This window comes from Cetorhinus maximus, chromosome 6 (genome assembly GCF_964194155.1).
Source record: "Cetorhinus maximus chromosome 6, sCetMax3.hap1.1, whole genome shotgun sequence".
NCBI classification, from domain to species: domain Eukaryota; kingdom Metazoa; phylum Chordata; class Chondrichthyes; order Lamniformes; family Cetorhinidae; genus Cetorhinus; species Cetorhinus maximus.
Genome location: NC_135884.1, coordinates 112,635,731 through 112,663,303, shown reverse-complemented (window position 1 = coordinate 112,663,303; position 27,573 = coordinate 112,635,731). Strand labels below are relative to the sequence as shown.

The following is a 27,573-nucleotide window of genomic DNA, read 5'->3' as shown; positions in this document are numbered from 1 at the left end:
CATTGCCTTTTAAACAATGAAACCAAAATCTGAGGTGTATTTTTTTAAATTTTCCTTTGAAGCCAATTGTGCAACATATGTTCAGAGGATTGTAGCTCTTCTAACATTGTTCACCCAGTCAGTAGTTAAGAATAGTCCAACTCCCATCTATCCCCAATAACCTTTAATTACCTTGCCTAACAAGAAACTATCTACCTCCGCCTTAAAAATATTCAGTGACCCCACCTCTACCGTCTTCTGAGGCAGAGGGTTCCAAAGTTGCACAATCCTCAGAGAAAAAAATTCCTCCTCATCTCTGTCCTAAAAGGACGACCCCTAATTTGCCTTTGAAGGAGAAAATTGAAACAAAACTAGTTTTACCTTGAGTTTTCACAGCTTTGAGCTTTTGCAGGAGCCTTTCATAAGCAGTTTAGTCACGTGCTTTCTGGAAGGTTGGATACACCATGGCTTGAGATTTTATCATTGTCCACTCGATGTGCCACCCTCGGCTCCAGAAAGTCAATGAAGTTGGTCAGACAAAATCACTCCTCATGAAACCATGTTGTTTTCTTGAACCTCCAGCATAGACGCAGGCCATCTGGCCTGACTGGTGTTTATGCTCCACGTGAGTTCCCTCTCACCTCTCCACCTAATCCTATCAGCAAATTCTTCTAATCCTTTCTTCATCTTGTGCTTAGCTAACTTCCCTTAAATGCATCTATGCTAGTGACCTCAGCTACTCAATGTGGTTAACGTTTCGAGTCTGTATGACCATTCTTCAGAGCTCTGAAGAAGGGCCATACGGACTCGAAATGTTAACTTTGATCTACTCTCTCCACAGGTGCTGTCATACCTGCTGAGTTTTTCCAGCATTTTCTGTTTTTGTTTCAGATTTCCAGCATCCGCAGTATTTTGCTTTTACTCAATGTGGTAACAGGTTTCACATGCTTCACCATCCTTTGGGTAAAGAAGTTTCTCCTAAGTTTCCTATTGGATTTATTAAGAGTATTTTATATTGATGGCACCTAGCTTTAGTCCCCCCGCAAGTGGAAAAATCATTTCAATATATACTGATGGCCAGGAGTTGGGGTTAAAGGCCATAATGTCGATGTTTGCAGATGACACAAATATCAGAAATGTAATAAACAACAAAGAGGATAGTAGTAACTGACTTCAGGAGGACATAGATTGGTGAAGTGGGCAGACACATGGCAGATAAAAACCATTGCAGGGAGGTATGAAGTGATACTTTTTTTTAGGAGGAATGAGGAGAGGCAGTATGAGTAAAATTGTACAATTTTAGAGGGGGTGAGCGAACATAAAGAGCTAGGGATGTCTGTACACAAATCTTTGGTGGCAGGACAAGTTGAGAAGGCTGTTAAAAATGTAGATTGGATCCTGGGCTTCATTACTAGAGGAATAGAGTACAAAAGGAAAGAAGTTGAACTAAACCTTCTATAAAACACTGTTCAGGGTGCTGCACTTCAGAAAGAATGTCAAGATCTTCGAGTGGATGCAGAAGAGATTTACTGGAACAGTACCAGGGATGAAAGACTTCAGTTGTCAGGAGAGACAGGAGAAGCTGGTGTTTTCTCCTTTGAGCAGGGAAAGTTAAGAAGAGATTTGATAGAGATGCTTAAAACCATGAATAGTTTTGATAGAACAAAGAAGGAGAAATTGTCTCCAGTGGCAGACAGGTCGGTAACCAGAGAACATAGATTAAGATTAATGGATCAGGGGCGACATGAGGAAACATTCTTTTATACAGTGAGTTGTCATGATCTGGAACTCACTGTCTGAAAGTGTGATGAAATTCAATTCAAATAGTACCAATGAAAATAAAATTAGATAAATACTTGAAGGGGAAAATTTACAGGACTATGTGGAAAGAGCACAGGAATGGAACTAATTGGACATTTCTACTAAAGAGACACGATGGACCAAATTGCTTCCTTTGGCTCTGTATCCTCTATGATCTTCTCCACATTTACTTTATGAATACCCCTTCGTAACACCCAAAAGAGATCTTTAAAGTTGCAGTTATGAGGTTTATAAGATTACTATGTTTAGGACTGTACCTTTAAATTTAGGGTAAATGAAGGGGGTCATGTGACTTGTTTTGCAGTCTGCCTGACTCTACATCTGGCTGGTTTGACTGTTAGAGACCAAAGGAAGGCTGAGATTGTTCTTCTGAGAAGAAGGTGCAAGGTGTTTGCACTTGGAGAAAATGGCAGCAGTCTCTGAAACTGGGGAGGAAATAACGGATTATCTGAGGATCATTTTCCAATCCTCACTAGGCACAGGTGAGGTACCAGAGGATTGGAAGTCTGCGAATCTTGTACCGTTATTTCAAAAGGGTGTGAAGGATAGGCCAAATAATTATAGGCTGGTCATTCCGACTTCGGTGGTGGGCAAATTATTAGAATCAATTTTGAAAGGCAGGATAAAGTGTCACTTAGAAAGACACGGACTGATCAGGGATAATCAGCATGGTTTTGCGAGGGGAAGGTCACGTCTTATAACTTTAATTTTATAACTCAAATTTTTTGAGCAAGCAACAAGGAGGATTAATGAGGGTAGTGCAGTGGATGTTGTCTACATGGATTTTAGTAAGGCATTTGACAAGGTCCCACATGGAAGACTGGCCAGAAAAGTAAAAGCCCATGGAAAACAGGGGAATGTGGCGAGTTGGATCCAAAATTGGCTCAGGAACAGGAAACAAAAGATAATGGTTGATGGATGCTTTTGCGAAGGGAAAACGGTTTCAAGTGATGTTCCACAGCCTTCAGTGTTGGGTCCCTTGTTGTTTGTTGTATATATTAATGATTCAGACTTGTGAGGCATGATTGGGAAATTTGCAGATGACACAAAAATTGGCCGTGTAGTTGATAGTGTAAAAGGATAGCTGTTGTATGTAGGATGATATCAATGGTTTGGCCACAGCTGGAATTTTGTGTACAGTTCTGGTCACCGCATAACAGAAAGGACATCATTGCCCTGGGGAGAGTACAGAGGAGATTTACAAGAACGTTGCCAGGGCTTGAAAATTGCAGCTATGAGGAAAGATTGGATAGGCTGGGGTTGTTTTCTTTGGAACAGAGGAGGCTGAGGGGTGACCTGATTGAGTTGTACAAGATTATGAGAGGCCTAGATAGAATAGACAGGGTTGCCCTGTTTCTCCTAGCGGAGAGGTCAGTTACCAGGGGACACAGATTTAGGGCGATTGGTAGAAGGATTAGAGGGGACATGAGGAAAAACGTCTTCACCCTGAGAGTGGTGGGCATTTGGAATTCGCTGCCTGGTTTGGTGGTGGAGGCAGAAACCTTCAACTCATTTAAAAGGTACCTGGATCTGCAGCTGAAATGCTGTAACCTGCAAGGCTACGGACTGGGTGCTGGAAGATGGGATTAAAATGGGCAGCTAGTTTTTTATTATTTTTTCGGCCAGCGCAGATACGATGAGCTGATTGGCCCCTTTCTATGTCGTAACTTTTCTATGGATCCATGGTACAGTGAGTAGAGTCTGACTGTCCCAAAGTGTTATGACCACAGATGATGTTAATTGTAAATCCCAGAGGGAACTTGGCTTACTTTTTTTGTATTCTGAAAATGAGAAGAAGACGTACTGATCTCAGCAGTGAGAGGTCCAGTACCACTTTTGGGGTTTTAAAAATTAAAAGTAAAAGCTGTATTAACAAGAATAAAAGAAAACTTAAGCACACAAAATTACAGTTAAACTTAGTTTTACAAAACATTCCCCCAAAAAGACGCTCTACTTGATCGAACCCTCAAGTCACCTTCCAGGCAACATTCCTTTATAGATGTTTAACTATAAAACTCCAGTAATATTACCCAATGCAAACTGCTGTAGCTTTAATAGAGGCATACCTACAAGACCTCTCAACTCTCTCCCACTCTGCTGTGGAATCAAAACTTCAGAATAAAACTGCTTGTTGTAGCCCAAGACTTTTCTGGCTTGACTGAATGGCTAGTTCAAACGGCATCTCCTCTAAACCCAGAGCTTACAGCTCCCACTCAGCTCCAGCTGCTACCTCAACAGCTCAAACAATTATTCTAAAATACCTTTATTTTCCCCCTTTCATCTCAGGTTCCATTGTTCTCACACCTCTTTGAAACTCAAATCCTTCCAAACATAAAATATTTCATGTCTCTATTTTGTCTTTGCTTTCGGGTCAATAAAATATAAAATCCCTACTTCCTGTTTACCTATGAAACTCCTGTAAGAGGAAACATGTTCTCTTCACCCCTGACTCCCCTTTGATATTCAAACAAACTCTCCACTTTTATAAAAACGTAAATGTTAGATCTAACCTATTTACTTGTACATCAGACCTAGCACCTCTATCCTTTTCATGTTTCAACCTCCCCAGCCAACTTGTCTCCTATCAATCGCTGCCCAACTTAATTAAATCATACACACACATGGACTTTTCCACAGAATAACACAATATTCCCCCAAAATATAAAAAAGGCATCCATTTCTCATACAAAGTCCCAGAAAGATTTGTAGGTATCAGGTTGTAAATAGTCATGCTGTAAACTGTTCATTTACTTCTAAGATGAAAGGGAGTTGGATCAAGAATAGCTAATCAGCTGTTCTACATGGATGCAAGGCTAATGTGTTTCACGTTGCCATGGGGAAGAGGGCAGAGGAAGCCATTTTTTGAGATCAGGTCACAGGCTTCCCTATAAATCAATGAATATCACAGACAGACAGAGGTTTGTATGGCCAGCAGAGAGAAGAGGCTGTTTGATTTTGTGAGCTACCACAGATGGATCCTGGAGGGAGACCGTCTCTAGTCGAAGAGCCATATCCTGCAGCCATCTAAGGATTCCGGGAGATTCTTCTTGGCCTGACCAGGGGAAAGAAGAATTATGGGAACAGGCTTTACTGCTGGTGGTGGATTTAAGAAACTCTCCTGGAACTAGGGAAAGAATTTGGAGACAGTCACATTAAACGGGGATACAGGAACCCATTGGAAGCTGGGTGCTACTGTGGACCATTTCCTAAAAGGACTGTAATTCTGTGGAGAGAGTGTTAGATGATAAGTATAAAAGGGGAATGTTCCTTTCTGTAGTTTGAAGTATAAGTTGCCTACAAAAAGAAACTCGTGTTTAGTCAATTGTGCTTTTAGTCATGTGTAAAAGTTTTAAAACGTGAAATCTTGCATTATGATTCTTTCAACTAGTAATTGAAAGTTCAGATCTCTTTTTAAAAGTTATTGGTTTCTATGGAGATCGTAATGTAGGCCATCCCTCAATCTTCTCTCTCTACAAAAAAGCCACTCAGTCTATTCAGCCTTTCCTAATAGATATAACCTTTCAGTTGTGAATCTTTTTTGTACCTTCTCCAGTGCCTCTCTATCCTGTTAATAATTTGTGAAAACACAGAACTGAAATCTGAATTAATGATCTGCCAGTTTACTTGAGAATTATTTATGTATTGATTACTATTACAATCCCTGTAGAGATCGATAGCTTTTAAAAAGATATTTCGATTCCCAGTGACTGACTTTGAGGAATTGCACAAGATTTCACGTTTTAAGATTTACTGTAACAAGCAAACTAAAAGCTACATCGACTAAATATTACCAAGTGGACAACTAATATTCTAAAATATAGAAAAGATAACCATTATTATTGTTTTAGTGTGACTGATAACCCCATACCACATACATAAACATCATAGTGTGCTCCCCACTGGATTACAGTCTTTATAGGAAACTGTCCACAGTCACTCCCAGCTTCCAATGGATTCACGTCTCCCCATTTCGTCAGGTTGTAAGGTTGAGTGACTGTCGAAAATTTTCAGAGACTTTCCGAACCGACGAACCACTCCAATGATTTCTTCTCCCAGCCTCACCAGGACAAATCTTTCTGAGCCTTTAGATTGGCATGGGATGCACCTCTCCCTCCTGCATTCTGCCTGGTATCTATTTGAGAACTCTCAACTTTTTCTGTACTGCCCACACCAGCTGCAACCATTTGTCTCTGTGAGACCTCCCTCGCACGCTCTCTTTTTCTGTCCAACCACTCAGAGACCTAAAGTCTGTCCACAGTTAGCCAAGCTGCTCTTGCCTTTGTTTTCTGGTGTGAATATTTTGCATCTTGCTCTCAGCAAGTCTCACCTGTGCTCTCCTGTCCCCATGGTAACCAGGCACCCAGGCTTGTTGTCGGGCAGAATGTGAAGCAGATTATGTGACTCTCTTCACTATTTTATTTTATCTTGAATTAAAAAGACAGTCCAAAACATAATCATCATATAAAATATTGCATTCATAACATTACAACAAAAGAAAATAAATTACTCCCTCATTTGTGCTGTATTCAATTTGCAAGGAGGCAAAGTATACAATATGGGTTAGATGGATGTAAGTAATGCTGTGGTAATGGGATTCAGATGACAGAAACAGCAAGAATGAAACTCTTATTAACTATGAGGATTACCTGAATCGTATCAGCTCCCCTTTAAAAACATCTTCGAGCTCTTTGTCATTGCAAACTTCAACCTTTTTCTCACCAAAGTCCTTGACCATGTTTGCGCCTCCCAAATCCATGCTCAACTTTTCCATGGGTGGAATTGTACTGCCCAGTCGTGGTGGTGGTGGGGGCTGTAAAATGCAGCAAGCCATTCATAGGTCCATTGACTTCGGCAGGACCGTAAAACCCCGCCGGTGTAAAATTCTGCTCCATAACTTTGTGTTTGAATTTCTACAGTCAGTTTTCTGCCCCTATCACACCACCAAACTATCCCTAACCAAAGGCACAAGTTATATCCTTTGTGACCATAGCAAGTTATTCCTCTGTGCAGTCTTTGCAATGGTCAACTGTACCATCCCCCTCCAACACTTCTGCTGGTTGGGGTTGCCCTGGCTTGCTTCCAGTCTTATTTATCCAAACTTAGACCATCTCAAGCAATGGCTTTTATTCCCTCATCTCCCCTCCAAATCCACCCCGACCCCTAAACATTCTCTCCAAAACACCCACTGCCCCTTCCCATTTCCTCTGGACAGTTGCGGCAATTTATCCTTCCCCCAACCTCTTCATCTTCCTCATTTATATGCTGCTCCTTGGCGATATTATCTGTAGAGATAGGGTCAGTTTCCACAGGTGTGGTAACAATATCTAGCTATAACTCTCCATCACCTCTCTGACTCTTACATTTCCTCTATGTTGTTAGTCTGCTTGTTTGACATACAATCTTGGATAAGCTGCAATCTTTTTCCATTTCACAACAACAACTTGCAGTTATATTGTGGCATTTACATAGTAAAGGCACTTCACAGGAGTCAGTCTTAAACAAAATTTGACAGCAAGCCACATAAAGGAATATTACAACAGGTGACTAAAAGTTAGTCACAGAGGTAAGTTTTAAGGAATGCCTTAAAGGAGGAAAGAGAAGTGGAGAGTTTAGGGAAGGAATTCCAGAGTTCAAGGCTTAGACAACTGAAGTCATGGCTGCCAATGGTGGAGCAAAGAAAATCAGGGGTGTGCAAGAGACCAACGCAATAGTTTTTGGCAACCGCCAACTCACCTCTAACTCCACACCCTGGCCACCGATTCCAGCTCCTCCTCCCCAGCTACTGTCTTCAGCCAGATCAGGCATTTCGCAACCCCTCTATCCTATTCAACCCCAAGCTAAAATTTTGGTCCCACATCCTCTCCAATAATAAAAGAACGACATACAAACAAGGAGCAGGAGTAGGCCATTCAGCCCCTCAAGCCTGCTCAGCCATCCAATAAGGTCGTGGCTGACCTGATAATAACTTGAAATCTGCATCCCACCTACCCCCGATTACCTATCAACCCCCTGCTTACCAAGAATCTATCCACCTCTGCCTCAAATATATTCAAAAGACTCTGCTTCCACCACCTTTTCAGGAAGAGAGTTCCAAAGACTCACGACCGTCTGAGTGAAAAAATTTTGCCTCATCTCTGTTTTCAGTGGGCGACCCCTTATTTTTAAACAATGACCCCTAGTTCTAGATTTTTCCACAAGAGGAAACATCCTCTCCACATCCACCCCGTCAGACCCCACAGGATCTTATATGTTTCAATCAAGTCGCCTCTTACTCTTCTAAACTCCAGCGGATACAGGCCTAGTCTGTCCAACCTTTCCTCATATGGCAACCCGCCTAATCCAGGTACTAGTCTGATAAACCTTCCCTGAACTGCTTCCAATATATTTACATCCTTCTTTAAATAAGGTGACCAATACTGCACACAGTACTCCAAATGTGGCCTCACTGGTACCCTGTACAACTGAAGCATAACCTCCCTACTTGCATATTCAATTCACCTCACAATATATGATAATATTCTATTAGCTTTCCTAATTATTTGCTGTACTTGCATACTAATCTTTTGTGATTCATGCACTAGGACATCCAGATCTCTCTGCACCTCAGAGCTCTGCAATCTCTCACCATTTAGATAATTTGCTTCTCTTTTATTCTTTCTGCCAAAATGGATCATTTCACATTTTCCCACATTATACTCCATTTGGCAGATCAATGCCCATTGATTTAACCTATCTATTTCTTTTTGTAGCCTCCTTATGTCTTCTTCACAACTTACTTTCCTACCTACCTTTGTGTCATCAGCAGATTTGGCAACTATCCCTTCAATCCCTTCATCCAAGTCATTTATATAAATTGTAAACAGTTGAGGTCCCAGAACTAATCCCTGAGTGGCACACCACTCGTTACATCTTGCCAACCTGAAAAAGACCCATTTATGCCTACTCTCTGCTTCCTGTTAGCCAGCCAATCTCCTATCCGTGCCAATATGTTACCCATATACCATGAGTTTTTATTTTCCGCAATAACCTTTGATGTGGCACTTTATCAGATGCCTTCTGGAAATCTAAGTACAGTACATCCACCAGTTCCCCTTTATCCACAGCACATGAAACTTCTTCAAAGAACTCCAATAAGTTGGTTAAACACGATTTCCCTTTCACAAAACCATGTTGACTCTGCCTGATTACCTTGAATTTTTCTAAGTGCCCTGCTATAACATCTTTAATAATAGCTTCTAACATTTTCCCTGTGACAGATGTTAGGCTAACTGGCCTGTAGTTTCCTGCTTTCTGTCTCCCTCCCTTTTTGAATAATGGAGTTACATTGGCTATCTTCCAATCTAGGGAATTTTGGAAAATTAAAACCAATGCATCAACTATCTCACTAAACACTTCTTTTAAGATCCTAGGATGAAGTCCATCAGGACCCGGGCTCTTGTCAGCCCACAGCTCCAACAATTCATTCAGTACCACCATTCTGGTGATTGTAATTTTCCTGACTTCCTTCCCTGTTTCCATTTCCTAGTTTATTTCTGCTTCTGGGATGTTAATTGTATCCTCTATAGTGAAAACTGATGCAAAATACCTGTTCAATTCATCTGCTACCTCCTTGTTTCCCATTATCAATTCTTCAGACTCACTTTCTATAGGACCAACGCTCACTTTGTTAACTCTTCTTTTTTTAATATTTATAAAAACTCTTACTATCTGTTTTTATATTTCTGGCTAGCTTTCTCTCATACTCTAATTTTTCCCTCCTTATTAGTCTTCTGGTCATTTGTTGCTGCTCCTTATATTCTGTCCAATCTACTGACCTGCCACTTGTCTTTGCACTATTATATGCTTTTTCTTTGAGCTCGATACTATCTTTAACCTTTCTAGTTAACCACGGATGGTGTGTCCGTCCCTTAGAATTTTTCTTACTTTTTGGAATGTATCTATTCTGTCCATTCTGAAAAATCCCCTTAAATGTTAGCCACTGCATCTCCCTTGACCTATCTCTTAACCTAATTTGCCAATTCACCTTAGCCAGCTCAGCTTTCATGCTCTCATAATTGCCCTTATTTAAGTTTAAAAACTTAGTCTCAGACCCACTCCCCTCTCCCTCAGACTGAATGTAAAATTCAATTATATTATGGTCGCTGCTACCTAGGGGCACCTTCACTATGAAATCATTAATTACTCCCATCTCATTGCACAATTCCAGGTCTAGCATAGCCTGCTCTCTGGTTGGCTCCAGAATGTGTTGTTCTAAGAAACTATCTTGAAAACATTCAATGTACTCCTCATCTAGGCTATCTTTGCCCATCTGATTTTTCCAGCCTATACATAAATTAAAATCTCCCATGATTATCACCAGCCTTTCTGGCATGCTCCAATTATTTCTTCCTTTATGCTCAACCCTACCATGTGGTTATTGTTAGGGGTCCTGTACACAACTCCCACAAGTGACTTCTTGCCTTTACCATTTCTCATCTCTACCTAAACTGTTTCCACATCCTGGTTTGCTGAACTTGGGTCATCCCTCTCTATTGTGCTAATACCGTCATTAACTAACAGAGCCACCCTTCCACCTTTTCCTCGCTTCCTGTCCTTCCTAAATATCCTGTACCTTTCAATATCCAGGCCCCAATCCATGTCCTCCTGCAGCCATGTCTCCGTAATGGCTAGAAACATAGAAAATAGGAGCAGAAGTAGGCCATTCGGCCCTTTGAGCCTGCTCCACCATTCATTATGATCATGGCTGATCATCCAACTCAATAGCCTGCTCCCGCTTTCTCCCCATATCCTTTGATTCCTTTCGCCCTAAGAGCTATATCTAGCTCCTTGAAAACATACAATGTATTGGCCCCAACTACTTTCTATGGTAGCGAATTCCACAGGCTCACTACTCTCTGGGTGAAGAAATTTCTCCTCTTCTCAGTCCTAAACAGTCTACCCCGTATCCCCAGACTGATCCCTGGTTCTGGACTCCCCCACCATGAGGAACATCCTTCCTGCATCTACCCTGTCTAGTCCTGTTAAAATTTTATAGGTTCCTATGAGATCCCCCCTCATTCTTCTGAACTCCAGCAAATATAATCCTAACTGATTCAATCTCTCCTCATGCGTCAGTCCCGCAATCCCAGGAATCAGTCTGGTAAACCTTCGCTGCACTCACTCCATAGCAAGAACATCCTTCCTCAGATAAGGAGACCAAAATTGCACACAATATTCCAGGTGTGGTCTCACCAAGGCCCTGTATAATTGCAACAAGACATCCCTGCTCCTGTACTTGAATCCTCTGGCTATGAAGGCCAACATACCATTTGCCTTCTTTACTGCCTGCTGCACCTGCATGCTTACCTTCAGCAACTGGTGTACAAGGATACCCATGTCTTGTTGCCCATTCCTCTCTCTCGATTTATAGCCATTCAGATAATCTGCCTTCCTGTTTTTGCTACCAAAGTGGATAACCTCACATTTTGCCACATTATACTGCATTTGCCCACTCACTCAGCTTATCCAAATCACATTGAAGCATCTCTGCATCCTCCTCACAGCTCACCTCCCACCCAGCTTTGTGTCATTCTGCAAATTTGGAGATATTACATTTAGTTCCCTCATCTGGGGTCCCAGCACCGAACCCTGCGGTACCCCACTAGTCACTGCCTGCCATTCGGATAAAGACCCGTTTATTCCTACTCTTGGTTTCCTGTCTGCCAACCAGTTTTCTATCCATCGCAATGCACTACCCCCAATCCCATGCATTTTAATTTTACATGCTTGTCTCTTAAGTGGGACTTTGTCGAAAGCCTTCTGAAAGTCCAAATAAACCACATCCACTGGCTCCCCCTCATCAACTCTACTTGTTACATCCTCGAAAAATTCCAGTAGATTTGTCAAGCATGATTTCCCTTTCGTAAATCCATGCTGAATCTGTCCAATTCTACCACTGTTTTCCAAGTGTTCAGCTTTTATAATCTTTTATAATAGATTCTAGAATTTTCCCCACTACTGACATCAGGCTGACTGGTCTATAATTACCTGTTTTCTCCCTAACTCCCTTTTTAAATAGTGGGGTTACATTAGCTACCCACCAATCTGTAGGAACTGTTCCAGAGTCTATAGAATCTTGGAAGATGACCACCAATGCATCCACTATTTCTAGGGCCACTTCCTTAAGTACTCTGGAATGTAGATTATCAGGCCCTGGGGATTTATCAGCCTTCAATCCCATCAATTTCTCCCTATTAATACTGATTTCTTTCAGTTCCTCCTTCTCACTAAACCCTGTGTTCCCCAACATTTCTAGTATGTCATTTGTGTTCTCCTTTGTGAATACAGAACCAAAGTATGTATTTAGTTGGTCAGGCATTTCTTTGTCCCCCATTATAAATTCCCCTGTTTCGGACTGTAAGGGACCTACATTTGTCTTCACCAATCTTTTTCTCTTCACATACCTATAGAAACTTTTACAGTCAGTTTTTATGTTCCCCGTAAGCTTACTCTCGTACTCTATTTTCCCCTTCTTAATCAACCCCTTGTTCCTCCTTTGCTGAATTCTAAAGAGCTCCCAATCCTCAGGTCTGTTGTTTTTTCTGGCCAATTTGTATGCCTCTTCCCTGGATCTAATACTATCTCTAATTCCCCTTGTAAGCCATGGTTTGGCCACCTTTCCTGTTTTACTTTGCGCCAGACAGGAATAAACAACTGTTGCAGTTCACCCATGCGCTCTTTGAACGTTTGCCATTGTCTATACACCGTCATCCCTTTAAATAACGTTTCCCAATCCATCATAGCCAACTCGTGCCTCATACCATTGTAGTTTCCTTTATTAAGATTCAGGACCCTAGTCTCGGAATCAACTATGTCACTCTCCATCTCGCTGAAGAATTCTATCATTTTATGGTCGCTTATCTCCAAGGGGCCTCACACAACTAGATTGCCAATTATTCCTTTCTTATTCAACAATACCCAGTCTAGGATGGCCTGTTCTCTAGTTTGTTCCTCAACGTATTGGTCCAGAAAACCATCCCGTATACACTCCAGGAATTCCTCCTCTACGGTATTGTTACTATAGAATTGTAATTATTTATTTCTGCGTGCGCTCTCAGTTCATCTGGTTTGTTTCAAATGACACATGCATTCAGATACAGAGCTTTTAGTTTTAACCTTTTATTCTTTTTATAACCTCTAGTTTCATCTGTTGATTTACTGTCAGAGCTGTACTCCCTATTCCTTCCCATCACGCTCTGTTTTTCATTTCCCGTAATAATACCTTTTTCTTTGACTTGTCTCTGCTCTTTGATTTACTGCATCTTCCCAAATTTGATCAGTTACCCCCACAATTTAGTTTTAAACCATCTCTACTTCCCAAGTAATGCAAGAACACCAGTCCCAGCACGGTCCAGGTGTAGACCATCCCAACGGTACAGATCCCACTTTCCCCAGTACTGGTGCCCCATGAACCAGAACCCACTTCTCCCACAACAGGCTTTGAGCCACACATTCACCTCTCTAATCTTATTTGTCCTATGCCAATTTGCACGTGGCTCAGGTAGTAATCCAGAGATTATTACCTCTGAGGTTCTGCTGCTTAATTTGGTACCTAGACCCTCATATTGACTATGCAGAACCTCCTTATTTGTCCTGCCTTTGTCGTTGGTACCTACATGGACCACGACGATTGGGTCCTCCCCTCCCACTGCAAATTCCTCTCCAGCCCTGAGCAGATGTCCTAACTACTTCCACCTACTGTCAGTTGGTCTGCTTCAGCCCCACCTCATCCCAGCTGCTGCTGAAACCTCATCCACATATTTGTCAGCTCAATACTGAACTATTTTATTTCTCTATTGGCTGGTTTCCCGTCCTGTGGCTGTGATTTATGCCACAGAGAAGTCTTTCACAGTTATCATTGAGACATTAACTGCCCTCCTCTCAAATATTCCTCCTTGACAATTCAGTCATCAGTGACCACAACCTTGTGAATAGCCCAATTTGTGGACTAAAGTACATTTGCATCTGAGGATAAACCCTTGCTATCAGGTAATATTTGATCCAATTAATTTCTGAATGCAGGTAACAATATTAAGACTCTTGACCAAATATGTGGATAAATCGTAAGAAGTTAATGTATGTTGACAGAAGAGACAAATATAAAGAAGTTTCTTCATGATACAGTTAGATGAAAACATTTCAGTCCTTTTTGTCCTATCTGATGCTGCATAAAATACAATACAGAGGTCTCCCAAAACATCACCACATTGTAAACGTGAAGCCAACTTGTTATACATTTAAATTGGAATCAATCACCTATTGAATGTAATTAAGCCATGAATGTAATTGTCTGCTGTCAAGTATTCAACAAGAATAAGCAAAACAAAACATTGCATGTTCAGTCAGTACATACTTGAATGATTAGAGTGTTAAATAGCTTGTGGTTCCTGATTTTTATCAGTAGCACCAAATCCCTCTCCGTTAATTTTATAGTTTTGGCACTTTTATTCCTGTTTGTACTCAGATCCTTCAGATGATGAATGGGAGGAAATGTCAAGCAGTGATGAAAGTGATAACTCTATGACTGAAGGGGCTGGGACACTGTTTTCTCCTCTCTGCCTGTCTGCAGAGGTCCTCTCTGCACTCGTGAACTACCTTATTCCAAAGAAGGTAAATATACAAATACTTTGACTATGAGTTTAGAATGACATTTAATTTTATTTTTGCAGTGCTCCCTAGCAGTAAATTAGAATAATGATTTTTTGTTATGGAATGTTTTGAATTCTTCATGATGTAATTGATCTTTTACTATAGAATTACCATAATTCTTTTTGTACTGTCTGCCACAGCTGCTTTTTGGTCATTGTATTAGAAAAGAAATTCCCTTCATGTTTGGTACTAAAAATCTCAGTGGAGGCATAGGGATCAGATTTCACTTGAAGCCATTCGGCTAAATGTTGACACAGGTTACGCATAAATGCTGAAAATAGTGGGTTTCAATACTTAAAGCATGAGCATATCTGACAGCAGGCACATAAATGGTCTTTAGAAAGACTACTGCAGATTGCATTGCACCATCTTGTTTTTATCTCCAATTTTGAAGAAATTCTTGATCATCATATTATGGGATGGAATTATTTACAGAAGGGATTTAAACCAGTTTCAGATAGCCTGATTAGTATAATTGGCTAAGAAGCATAAAACTGCTTTTGACTTTCACTTGACTTCACGTTATTGTGTTATTTATCCTCTTTTTAAGTAGCAAAAACCTATCTTGTGATTGCATGATAGTTAACTGGCAGAATAATATTTTCTTTCAGTTAGGGTTGAGGAAATGCCTCCCTCTTTATTTCTGATAAGAATTACATTGGTACAATAGAGGGTTTGGGTAAAGATGAGAAATAGTAAAGGTAACAAGTCACTTGTAGGCATGGTTTATAGGCCCCTAACAATAACCACACTGTAGGACGGGGTATACAGGAAGAAATAATGGGGGCTTGTGAGAAAGGTATAGCAATAATCATGGGTGATTTTAAGCTACACAAAGATTGGACAAATTGGATAGGCAATGGTATCCTGGATGATAAGTTCATAGTGTTTTTAGCTCAGTTTCTTAGAGCAGCACGTTCTAGCACCAAGCAGAGAGCAAGCTATACTACACCTGGTAATGTGCAATCTGATAATGAGACAGGATTAATTAACCACCTAATAGTGAAGGTGCCTGTAGGTAGCAATGATCAATTGAATTTCACATTCAATTTGAGGAAGAAAGGAGTGGATCTAAGACTAGTGTTTTAAACTTAAGTAAGGGCAATTATGGGCATGAAGACAGAGCTGGCTAAAGTAAACTGGGAAATTCGGTTAAGGGATAGGTCTCAGGGATCAGCGTTGTGGCCTCAAATTTCCAATTTATACCAATGACTTGGATGAAGGGGCCGAATGTATGGTTGCTAAATTTGCTGATGACACAAAAATAGGCAGGAAAGTAAGTTGTGAAAAGGTCAAACAAGCCTACAAAGGGATATAAATAGGTTAAGTGATTGGGCAAAAATTTGGCAGATGTAGTATAATGTGGGAAAATGTGAACTTGTCAATTTTGACGGGAAGAATAGAAAAGCGGCATATTATTTAAATGGAAAGAGATTGCAGAACTCTGGTACAGAGGGAAAAAACAAAAAACTACTGCGGATGCTGGAAATCCAAAACAAAAACAGAATTACCTGGAAAAACTCAGCAGGTCTGGCAGCATCGGTCGAGAAGAAAAGAGTCGACGTTTTGAGTCCTCACGACCCTTCAACAGAACTGAGTATAGTTAGGAGAGGGATGAAATATAAGCTGGTTTAAGGTGGGCAGGGGGAGAGAGAAGTTGAGGTGGGGGCGGGGGTGGCCCACGCAGAAGATGCAACACCTGCCCCTTCACTTCCTCTCTCCTCACCGTCCAAGGGCCCAAACACTCCTTTCAAGTGAAGCAGCATTTCACTTGCATTTCCCCTAACTTAGTCTACTGCATTCGTTGCTCCCAATGCGGTCTCCTCTACATTGGAGAGACCAAACGCAAACTGGGCGACCGCTTTGCAGAACACCTGCGGTCTGTCCGCAAGAAAGACCCAAACCTCCCTGTCGCTTGCCATTTTAACACTCCACCCTGTTCTCTTGCCCACATGTCTGTCCTTGGCTTGCTGCATTGTTCCAGTGAAGCCCAACGCAAACTGGAGGAACAGCACCTCATCTTCCGACTAGGCATTTTACAGCCTTCCGGGCTGAATATTGAATTCAGCAACTTTAGATCTTAAACTCCCTCCCCCCATCCCCACCCCGTTTCTTCCCCCTCCCTTTTGGTTTTTTCAATAATTTATATAGATTTTTCTTTTCCCACCTATTTCCATTATTTTTAAATCTACAACTAATACCTTGTCAGTCTTTCCACCCCACCCCCACTAGAGCTGTACCTTGAGTGTCCTGCCATCCATTCTTAATTAGCACTTTTCTTAGATAATATCACCACCTTCAACACCTCTTTGATCCTTTTGTCTGTGACATCTTTTGATTATCTGCTCCTATCACTGCTTGCTTGTCCCTACAGCCACCACCACCACCCCCCCCCACCTCAACTTCTCTCTCCCCCCGCCCACCTTAAACCAGCTTATATTTCACCCCTCTCCTAACTATACTCAGTTCTGTTGAAGGGTCATGAGGACTCGAAACGTCGACTCTTTTCTTCTCGACCGATGCTGCCAGACCTGCTGAGTTTTTCCAGGTAATTCTGTTTTGGTTCTGGTACAGAGGGACCTGGGTGTCCTGGTACATAAATCACAAAAAGTTAGTAGGCAGGTACAGCAACTAATCAGGAAGGCAAATGGAATCTTGTTGTTTATTGCAAGGGAAATGGAATATAAAAGTAGGAATGTTTTGCTACAGTTGTACAGGGCATTGGTGAGACCACATCTGGAGTACTGTGTACAATTTTGGTGTCCTCATTTAAGAAAGGATGTAAATGTGTTAGAAGCAGTTCAGAGAAGGTTCACTCAACTGATACCTGGGATGCGGGGGGAGGGCATTGGTTATCTTTTGAGGAAAGGTTGGACAGGCTGGGCCTGTATCCAGTTGGGTTTAGAAGATTGAGAAGTGATCTTATCTAAACATATAAGATCCTGAGGGGACTTGACAGGGTGGATGCTGAAAGAATTTTTCCCTTTGTGGTGGGGAGACTAGAACCAGGGGACTCTGTTTTAAAAATGAGGGGTCCCCCAATTAAGACAGATGAGAAGAAATGTTTCCTCTCTCAGAGGGTTGAGAGTCTTTGGAACTCTCTTCCCAACAGAGCGGTGGAGGCAGGATCATTGACTATTTTTAAGGCAGAAGCAGATAGATTCTTGACTAACAAGGGAGTCACAGGTTATGGGGGGTAGGTGGAATTGGAGCTGAGGCCACAGTTAGATCAGCCATGATCTTATCGAATGGTGGAGCAGGCTTGAGGGGCCAAATGGCCTACTCCTCCTAATTCATATGTATGAATGAACAATTTCCAACTCAACAATTTCCAGCCTATGGTTCAAGTGAAATTAACCCATTCTCCACTAAGGTTTTCAGTTCTATACTTGAAGGCACACCTGCATAACACTTAAATTAAGTGCTGTTCAAGCAATTTCTGATCATTCGAGAGTTCTGACCTTTTCTTTCCAAAACAAATTTGACTTATGAAAATGTTGAATGACTGTAGACATGTTTGCCATTTAACTATAGCAATTTCAGAGCTCTTACTGATTATTTATATCAATTATGTTGGGAAAATATATTTTTCATTTGTTAGATATTAAAAAACTGTCAGAATATTTCAATATTTAATCAATTCACCAATTAGCCAGATTTAAAGTTAATACATATTCACGTTGGATAAGTTTCACTAAATTTGGATTTAAAAATTATGTTCTTAGCAAGCAGAAACTGTGCAGACAAGACCTGTGCAATTATGGAATGTAGCTTTGTCCCTGAGTAGTTGGTTTAGAAAAAGGCAGATTTCTAAAAATCAAAGCTTGGAAATTGGAAAATTAGGAAATGTGTGAAAAACCACTGCATGCAACTGCAGTGTGTCAGGAAGTCAGCCTCACTGGCAGTAATGAAGCCATCAACAAGGAACATTGATTAGTTTAGCAGTGTAGTGAGGCAGCACCATCTGTCTACCCTAGTCTACTCCATCAGCTATTCCTGATCGATAGCGTACCTGTCTGCAATCATAACAAAAAAAAATAAACTATTAGGTATTTACAAAATGCTAAAGAATAATGTACTTTAATAGGAATTTGTTTGTTGAATCTTTCCTGTGCCTATATCCTTGTCCTGAGTTTGTGTTGTCAAATAGCCCTTTCTGGAATATGGCAAGTTATGCTACAACAATTATTGTGCATGCTATGTAGCTGGCATGAGTTGATGTGTTTCTCTTCCCTGGGGTGAATCTTCTACCAGTGTAAAAATCAAACTGTTATCTTGTTAGTGTTTCTCACTTGCTGTGTGAGTGTGAATCTTCAAAATATTCACATAGAACATTAGTTAGGTTAATGTGGTAAAACTTTATACATCACAGCCATGAATCTGGAATTAAATTGTATGTACAGGTTTGTTAAATATTTGGCCTAATAATGAATTAAGACCTGGCAGTGATGGATTGAAAAGAGGCATCAGTAGGTGCTTGGGAGCTAATATGTTGCTTTTCTTTTCGATAATGCTTGTCTTAACTGATAAATCCTTAGGTTCTGGAGAAGACTGAATTCACAGACAATGTTACTATAGATGTATGCATGAAAAGTCCATCTTGGCGACATTTAATTGCAAAGTAAGTAAAAATCTTATATTGTAAAGTAAATTATTAGAGTCAAAACATACAAATATACGAATTAGGAGCAGGGGTAGGCCACTCGGCCCCTCAAGCCTGCTCCGCCATTCAATAAGATCAAGGCTGATTTAATTTTAACCTCGACTTCACATTCCTGCCGACCCCGATAACCTTTAACCCCCTTGCTTATCAAGAATCTACTGCCTTAAAAATATTGAAATATTCTGCCTCAACCACCCTTTGAGGAAGAGAATTCCAAAGCCTCACAACCCTCTCAGAGAAAAAAAATTTCCCTCATCTCTGTCTTAAATGGCAACCCTTTATTTTTAAACAGTGGCCCCGAGTTCTAGATTTTCTCATAAGAGGAACCATCCTTTCCACATCCACCCTGTCAAGTCCCCTCAGGATCTTATATGTTTCAATCAAGTCACCTCTTACTCTTCTAAATTCGATGTATACAAGCATAGCCTGTCCAGCATTTCCTCATAAGACAACCCATTTAAGGTATTAATCTAGTAAGCCTTCTCTGGGCTGCTTCCAATACATTTACATCTTCCCTGAAATAAGGAGACCAATACTGTACACAGCACTCCAGATGTGGTCTCACCAATGCCCTGTATAACTGAAGCATAACCTCCCTTCCTTGTAATCAATTCCCTTTTCAATAAACAATCACATTCTATTAGCTTTGCTAATTACTTACTGCACCTGCATACTAGCCTTTTGCAATTCGTGAACTAGGACACCAAGATCCCTCTGCATCCCAGAGCTCTGAAATCTCTAACCTTTTAGATAATATGCTTTTTTTATTTGTCCTGCCAAATGGACAAACTCTCATTTTCCCGCATTATACTCCATTTGACAGGTCTTCCCCCACTCATCTAAGCTATCTATATCCTTTTGTAGCCTCCTTATGTCTTCTTCACAACCTACTTCCCTTCCTATCTTTGTGTCATCAGCAAATTTAGCAACCACACCATCAGCCCCTTCATCCAAATCACTTATATGAATTGTAAAGAGTTGAGGCCCCAGCACTGATCCCTGTGGCACACCACTCATGACATCCTGCCAACCGCAAAATTACCTATTATGCCTACTCTCTGCTTCCTTTTTCCTGTAAAGAAGTCTTAAAATTAAGACCTTTTGCTATGAATATTTTTGTAGAATGAAACGGATACAGTGTAGAGCCCTGACCTGCCTCCATAACCTTTTATCAGTAATGGATATGGAGGACCTTGGAGGACCAGCTGCACTTCAGGCTCTTTCACAACACCTTACAACGCTTGTTTTCTCCCAGTCAGGTGAGTTAATTGGACAACAATAGCTATATTTAAGCACTTTACATTTCCACTTTTGTCCTTTCCATGTTGTTACTATAGAATATTAGTATTTTGCATGTTTTCCCAGTGTGGGAAAGCAACAGAATGCCCTGATCTACCGGTCTCCACCCATTGAGAGATCAGATGTACCCCAGAAGATGTGCTACGGATCCCTCGGAAGTCCCAGCGCAAGAACTCCATGGGAACTTCCCAGGAAGTTTGAACTTCTGATGTGCAATTAGGAAATAGAGATAGTTTAAGTAAGATACATTGGTATTTGTGGGTGTTAGGAATGAGTTTTAGCTTTAAAGTTTAAGTTTGATCTGTATTTCTGTACCTGTGTATTAAGAAAGGTCAAATGGAGTTTTAGTTTCACTTTAAAAAGGTGCTTGCATTTATAACGAGGAGTTTCACGACCCCGAAAGAGAAGGTAAACATACAAGGGTAGAAGGATTGGACTGTTGCCTAGCAACAGGGGCCCAGAGAGGCAGGTCCCTCCCACAGAAACATACACAGAAGAGAAACAGTTGTTTTGGAAGCTGTTTGAGTGCATTTGGTTCTGAAAGTTGCTGCTAGGAGAGACTGGAGTAAAGGGGACAGATAACCAGTCCCAAGCTAAAGAAAAACCCCCAAAATCCAGGGGAGTGGACAAGGGGAAAGTCCAAAGAAGACCTTCTAGTCAAAGGAAGGACAGGAACCTGGGAAAAAGGTCCTGTTAAATGAAGTTAAGAGTGAGGGGCAGAGAGAAAGGCTCCATACTTCAGGTTTAAAGAGACAAAAGCTGCAGAAAGCAGATTTAAAGCGAGAACAGCTTGCAAGAGGCAAGAAGGTCCAAAGAAGCAGCTGAAGATCTGGAACTCATTGCTATGAGCATGTGAAGCAGTGGTGTACTGTTGTCGGCTGAGCCAGAGAGACAATGTGTGTGGAAGGCACCTGAGAGAACACGCGGTTTGGGAGAAGATTCCAAGGCGAGGTCTTGTAGAGTGGAGATTGGAAACCCCCACATGAAGGACAGAATTCAGTGAGACTGGTTGGTTCACGGTGTGACAAGCATCTGGGGGGAGTTGAGGAGACCTCCATAGCATCTGGTTGAGGTGGCATCTGTCATTTGATTTCAGATTGTGGTTTGTCTGACCACAGGGTGCCATAGATTTACATGGACTGTGTACTTACTGTGTACATTAGAGCATAAGATAGCTTTTGTAACTTGTGTTATCCTTACAAATCTGTATACATCTGTAAAGGTATAGTTGTGGGTGAAGGAGTATTGTGATATAGTTAATCTGTTCTTGTTGAATAAATGATTTATTCTTTTGTTAAAAGTTCATTAGCTGACTCCTGTGCCTCTGTTCAGTAGCCCCTCTCCATGTATCTAAACAAACAAAAAAAAGTTAAGATCTATCAAGCTGGGTTCCACTCTAGGGTCAGGCTTGTCCATTGGTAACCTCAGCTGGGATTGTAATACCGGGATCCTCCGAAAAATCTCCAACTTTGATTTAGAGATGGAGACTTCAGACGGTTTCACAATATGTACCTGGATAGTTATCCAGAAAACGTTAGACAAAAAAAAGACCTGGCCTTACACCTGGGTAACTATACAACTGACCCACCCCCGGCTTTCTTCTCAACTACCCGACTCCCTTGACCGGATCCCACCGCCTGACTCCTCCCCCCCGCCCCTGACTCAACTCAATTGCCCCTTGACCCACCTGCCACCCTACCCCTTTACGCTCTTACCTTACCAATCCTACCCCTTACACTTACCCTTCTGTCCAAAGCTTTGGGACACTTAAACTCTTTACTTACAGAATATGGCAGCTAGTGCCATAAAAGGGGGGAGTGGTTTCTGCATGGATTCTCTTCACTGTTCCCTCCAAGGATTCCTGCACTGAGTCATTTCCGTAGGATCTTCCAATGGAAGATTGCCCTGAAAAATTGGAGGAAGGGAAGTGCGTATTTTTTTCTCTGAGGGTCAGAAAAAGGGGTTCTGACTTTGAACAGAAGATTTGGGCCTTAGTGTCTTGATATGAGTCATTACATATGTTGGCTGTCATTAAAATCCCTGACACTGACTAATCAGAATTCATAGTCAAGTTTGACTGTTGAAAGTCATACAACAGTTTTTATATGCATTTTATAAAGAGAAACTTTAGTTATTAATAATGAATAGTGGTTAGTATAAAAACCTTTTAGCCATGTTTTCAAAAGTAAAATAAAAATAATAAAAATCAAAGTGGGCTAGAGTTTTTGCTTTGGGCACATTTGGCAATCTGAGTACAAATTGTGCTTGAAATTGCGCTACTTTTCCAAAGTGAAGTTACGCTGCAAATTCTTTTTCCATAATCACAAACATAACGTCGTCCATGAATCAGTGCAACCAGAGCAGAATTATTATTTTTTCCTTGCATTAAAAATATTCTATTCAAAGTCAGAACCCCTTTTTCTGACCGTCAGAGAAAAAAATACGCACCTCCCTTCCTCCAATCTTTCCGGGCAATCTTCCAATGGAAGATCCTATGGAAATGACTCAGTGCAGGAATCCTTGGAGGGAGCAGTGAAGAGAATCCATGCAGAAACCACTCCCCCTTTTTATGGCACTAGCTGCCATATTCTGTAAATAAAGAGTTTAAGTGTCCCCTAGCTTTGGACAGAAGGGTAAGTGTAAGGGGTAGGATTGGTAAGGTAAGTGCGTAAGGGGGTAGGGTGGCAGTGTGGCAAGTGAGTGAGGTGGCAGGTTTGCAAGTGGATAGGGTGGCAGGTGGGTAGGTGGGTCAAGGGGTAATTGAGTCAGGGGTGGGGGGGAGGGAGTCAGGCGGTCAGTGGGATCCGGTCAAGCTGATCAGGGGAGTCGGGTAGTTGAGGGGAAAGCCGGGGGGGGGTGGGGGGGTGGTCAGTGTGAGTGATTGGCTCAGGGGTTGTGGGGGGGATGGGGTCAGTTGTATAGTTACCCAGGTGTTATTGAAGAGTAGTAACATGGTGCAATTTTATGAATGCAAGTGAAAATAAGCACTTTTATTTAATGTCGAGTCTATTACCTGTGACTAACCTGTTTTAAATCACTGAGCAGAACGCTAAAAAAAACTACCATACACAAAACCATTTACTAGTTTCATGGGTGCGCCCTAGTCAGTTTTTTAACAAATTAAATATTTTTTTAATATTTAAAAATGTTTAAAATACCAGAAGAATGCAGCATAATTTGCAGACCTTCCTCGAATGGGCACAAGTGCGTCAATAACAGAAATTCACCATGCTCATTCATTTGAGAGTGGGGATTGGCCGGTTTTGAGGCTGTGGTCAACTTCCAGCACAATGTATTTTAAACCAGTGTTAAAGATCACAAAAACACGATTTATTCTTAACATAGCTTGCATTCAAAATTCCTTGATCTTTTACGCTGGTTTGGCTGATTCCTGGATAATGTCAGTGTGCTGTATAATATGAGAGACATGGTGTAGTGAATTGGGTGTTTAATGAAGACCCAGTTTGTTTGCCTCATATAATAAATGTGTTTTACATATTTGTTTTAAATTATATTTGATGCAGAGCTGCCAAAGGATTCAGAGTTTTTAGAGGCTGTGACTAGTGCAATAAGGTCATTGCTGCAGAGAATGGCTTCCCAAAATCTCCCTCAAGTAAGACATTTTAAGTTCAATTACTGCAAACGTAACTCGTCTCAACCAATAAAACCGATGTTACTATATATACTTTAAGCATTGGTTTAAATACAAAGCTAACTGATGATTATATTCACCAAGTAGCAGAGATGAATGGTGTCCATGTTAATACTTTTCCCTGCCCCTTCTCTTAGCACCCTCCCTCATTTTCACTCTCTTTTCCAACTCAAAGCAGTGTATGACAGCGGAGCAGCTAATGATACTGTGTGAGGCAGGAGCTCAGTGTGAAAACACCAGTACTCGAGTCAATGTGGTAGCCATGATGGGAATTAGTGGCAGTGCACTCGCCAAAGGAGATAACACGGCCGAAACTCTCAAGGTATCAGAAAAGTATATAATCATAATATGCCTGTATTCATAACTCTGTGACAGAATTTAAACTAAACATAGTGACATGTTCAATAAGGCAAAAACAGCGAAAAAAGACTCTATTTCATAATCTGTGTGCCAGCTATGTGGCAGTGTGAAAATTGGCAGTTTACCACATAATTAGTGGTAAATGTTTATTTGTATTTATGCAACTGAGAATGTTTCAACATCCATAAGCGTCCTTTACAAAATGTTTTGAACCATGTCCACAGTTCTGCAGCACCCGCTTACAAAATTATTTGACAGGTTTTCCTGCTTGTTTTGACATATTGTTCATGTTATATTTTCCTTCCTGTGTATACATTTTCTATCTTCCCATGTGTTTGTTAATTCCAGATGGTCGGGAATTTTTTGCTTCAAGTAGCCACTAAGGATTCTTCACTAGTGGTAGTAGGTGAAGCCCTGGATGCCATCATTGATGTGTTTGCTGATGGAAAAGAGGCAGACAAGGCAGCAGATCAGATGAAGCTCGTCCAGGCTCTGAAATCCTTTCAACCAATTTTCAAATCAAGGGTAATTGATGTAAAATACAGTATAATAATATATATAATGATAATTATATATAAAATTGTAATGATGCTCTGAATTTTCAACCAGGGCGTTGTAAACAATTATTTATAATCAAATAAAAGCAAAATACTGTGGCTACTGCAGATCTGAAATTAAAACAAAGTGCTGGGAAAACTCAGCAGGTCTGGCAGCATCTGTGGAGAGAGACACATTAAAGTTTTGAGTCCAAGAAGACGACTTTGGAACTGAAGAGAGGTGGAAATGTGATGGGTTTTATGCTGTTGTAAAATGAGGGCGGGGTGGTCAGGTTGAACAAGAGGAAATATCTGGAGGGAGGGGGAAATAAAATACCAAAGATGTTATGGAATAAAAGGCAAAGGGAGTGGTAATGGTAGTAGTAAAGAAACAAAGCATAGGCCCAGAGTAGGTGTTAATAGCAGAATAAAGGTGAGCTCTATCTGAAAGTAAAAACATGAAAACAAGATGCAGTACAAACTGGCACTTGAGGGGGGAAAAAATCAAAATGGAGGACAGAGTTCATGGTCTGAAGTTGTTGAACTCAATATTGAGTCCAGAAGGCTATAAAATGCCTAATCGGAAGAAGAGGTACTGTTCCTACAGTTTGCGTTGGGCTTTACTGGAAACTGCAGCAATCCAAGGACAGAAATGTGAGCATGAGAGCAGTCTTTCTGGACTCAACATTGAGTTCAACAACTTCAGGCCATGAATTCTGTCCTCCATTTTGCTTTTTTTAATTCCCCATCGGCCAGTTTGTATCTTGTTTTCATGTTTTTGAATTATAATCAATGTTATCTGAAGAATTATAATCAATGTTACCTGAAGCAGTTGTAGAAAAAAGTTCATAAAGATGAAAGTATTTTTTCAGTTATATTTTAAAACTTACTTTTAATAGTAAATATCTTTTTTATTAGGTCCAAAAGGAAGGCAAAGGTAACCTCACTCCAGATCAACGACTGGTCCTTGACAATGTGAAAATGAATCTAAGACGATTTATTGCCTACCAAGAGGCTTTAGCAAAAAAATAAGCAGACAACCACAAAGACTGGTTCAAAGAAATTTGTATTTTCAGTTGAGAGTTTCTCGTTCTGATATATTCGATCATAAAAAAGGTTGATGTTCACTAAACAATTTTTAAAACTTGAATTATGCAACATTTTTACTCATGAAACTCATTAGAGGAAATAAAGCCTGGGTTGTTGCAATATATTTTATTTTAAAATAATGCTGTTTTAACTGTGTTAATCCTGAGGGTAGTTACTTCAGTACAATTTTTAAAAGCCAATTTGTTTAATATTACTGACTTCAACAAAATAAAAACAAAGCAAGAACATTCCCTACCCTTAAGTAGGAAATCAGAGAAGGTTATTGTAACATGATAAATGATGCATTTGGTGAAGATGTCATAAATGTCAATATAATTCATGTGGAAGACAGTTGATTGTAATAAAGCAAGTACATTTATGTAAAAAAATGTATTTATTCTTCAGCTCTATTTCAGATACAATTGGTTCACCAGCTTTGAGGGAAAATGCATCTTTTGAATAGTAAATTTTGTTCTAATTTCCACACTTTGGAACACATTAAAGAGTTGTCTTCTAATAGTCCAAGGTGTAGGAATGTTCAACTGTTCCCAGAAGTTTGGCATCTTTCTCACAAGTGACATCAGCATCCCAAGGGGGAGGAGAGAAGGATAAAGCTTAAACTATACCAAGAATCAAGCCTTATATGGTATACATGTTTGAAAACGGTTTACGTGTCAAATTATCTGGCCATTCTCCATCACTGTCACTTGCAGTAGTGGCAGGAGTCTTTTATTTTTGCTGTTCCTTCTGACTGAAGAAATTTGCAACCAAATCCTTGCACACTATGATCTTTAGAACATGAGGTTACTGATATTTCTGCTCCACAAAGGTGACATCGAGTTTGTGGAAGGGAGGTATACTCAGTCACCTCAGTGTAGGTGAAGTATAATTCTATGCTCTTAATGCATGTTAGATACATCAGCATCCTGGAATCCCAGCTGTATTTGGATCCCTGGGAAATATTCCAAGTGGCTGTTTGCCAACCTGTCAGTAGAGCTGATGGTCTCCAGCCAGGTGCAGTACTAGGTAAGGAAATCTCATCAACCAGACTTGCACAAGCTGGTGCTAATAGTGGAGTTATCTTAATTTCTTAAACTCAGTGGGTGTAGAATGTTTTGTAAAAATGAGCTGCAGTTGCACATTGTCACCTATCTTGCTCTTCTACAGAAGAGCATTGGACCCAAGTTGATTTGATGAATGAGAATCAGAGAAATTGCGATGGGCATCTATCTCTTTCACTCTGAGAAGTGATGTTACAGAAATAAAATTTCCCCAAAATACTTCATTTTCAAGTGGCAAAGAATAATATCAGAACAAGATGATCTTGCCCCTTACCTCCAGTCTTCACTAAATGTCTGTAATTACAACACCATGTTTGAGGATCTAATTTTGAAACACTATTCATCAAAGTACAAATATTCACTTCAACCAGCTCCTCCAAAACTAGTCGTGGCTCCAACTAGCCAGTGATACTAACTTCATTGGAT

General features: G+C 40.6%; 1 protein-coding gene across 2 annotated transcripts in view; it reads left to right on the top strand.

Moving 5' to 3' along the window:
* Positions 1-26,479, top strand: part of heatr3 (HEAT repeat containing 3) — a 59,244-nt gene extending 32,765 nt beyond the window's left edge. Inside the window, exons 9-15 of one of the 2 annotated variants that reach the window (XM_078544310.1) lie at positions 14,303-14,448; positions 19,026-19,108; positions 20,273-20,409; positions 23,974-24,062; positions 24,280-24,423; positions 24,810-24,986; positions 25,916-26,479. In XM_078544310.1, coding sequence (XP_078400436.1) covers positions 14,303-14,448; positions 19,026-19,108; positions 20,273-20,409; positions 23,974-24,062; positions 24,280-24,423; positions 24,810-24,986; positions 25,916-26,029 — 890 coding nt within the window. In that variant the 3' untranslated portion in view covers positions 26,030-26,479. Of the gene's footprint in view, positions 1-14,302; positions 14,449-19,025; positions 19,109-20,272; positions 20,410-23,973; positions 24,063-24,276; positions 24,424-24,809; positions 24,987-25,915 lie in introns of both variants that reach the window. The other variant, XM_078544309.1, reaches the window with a different exon arrangement.
* The last annotated feature ends 1,094 nt before the right edge of the window (positions 26,480-27,573 follow it).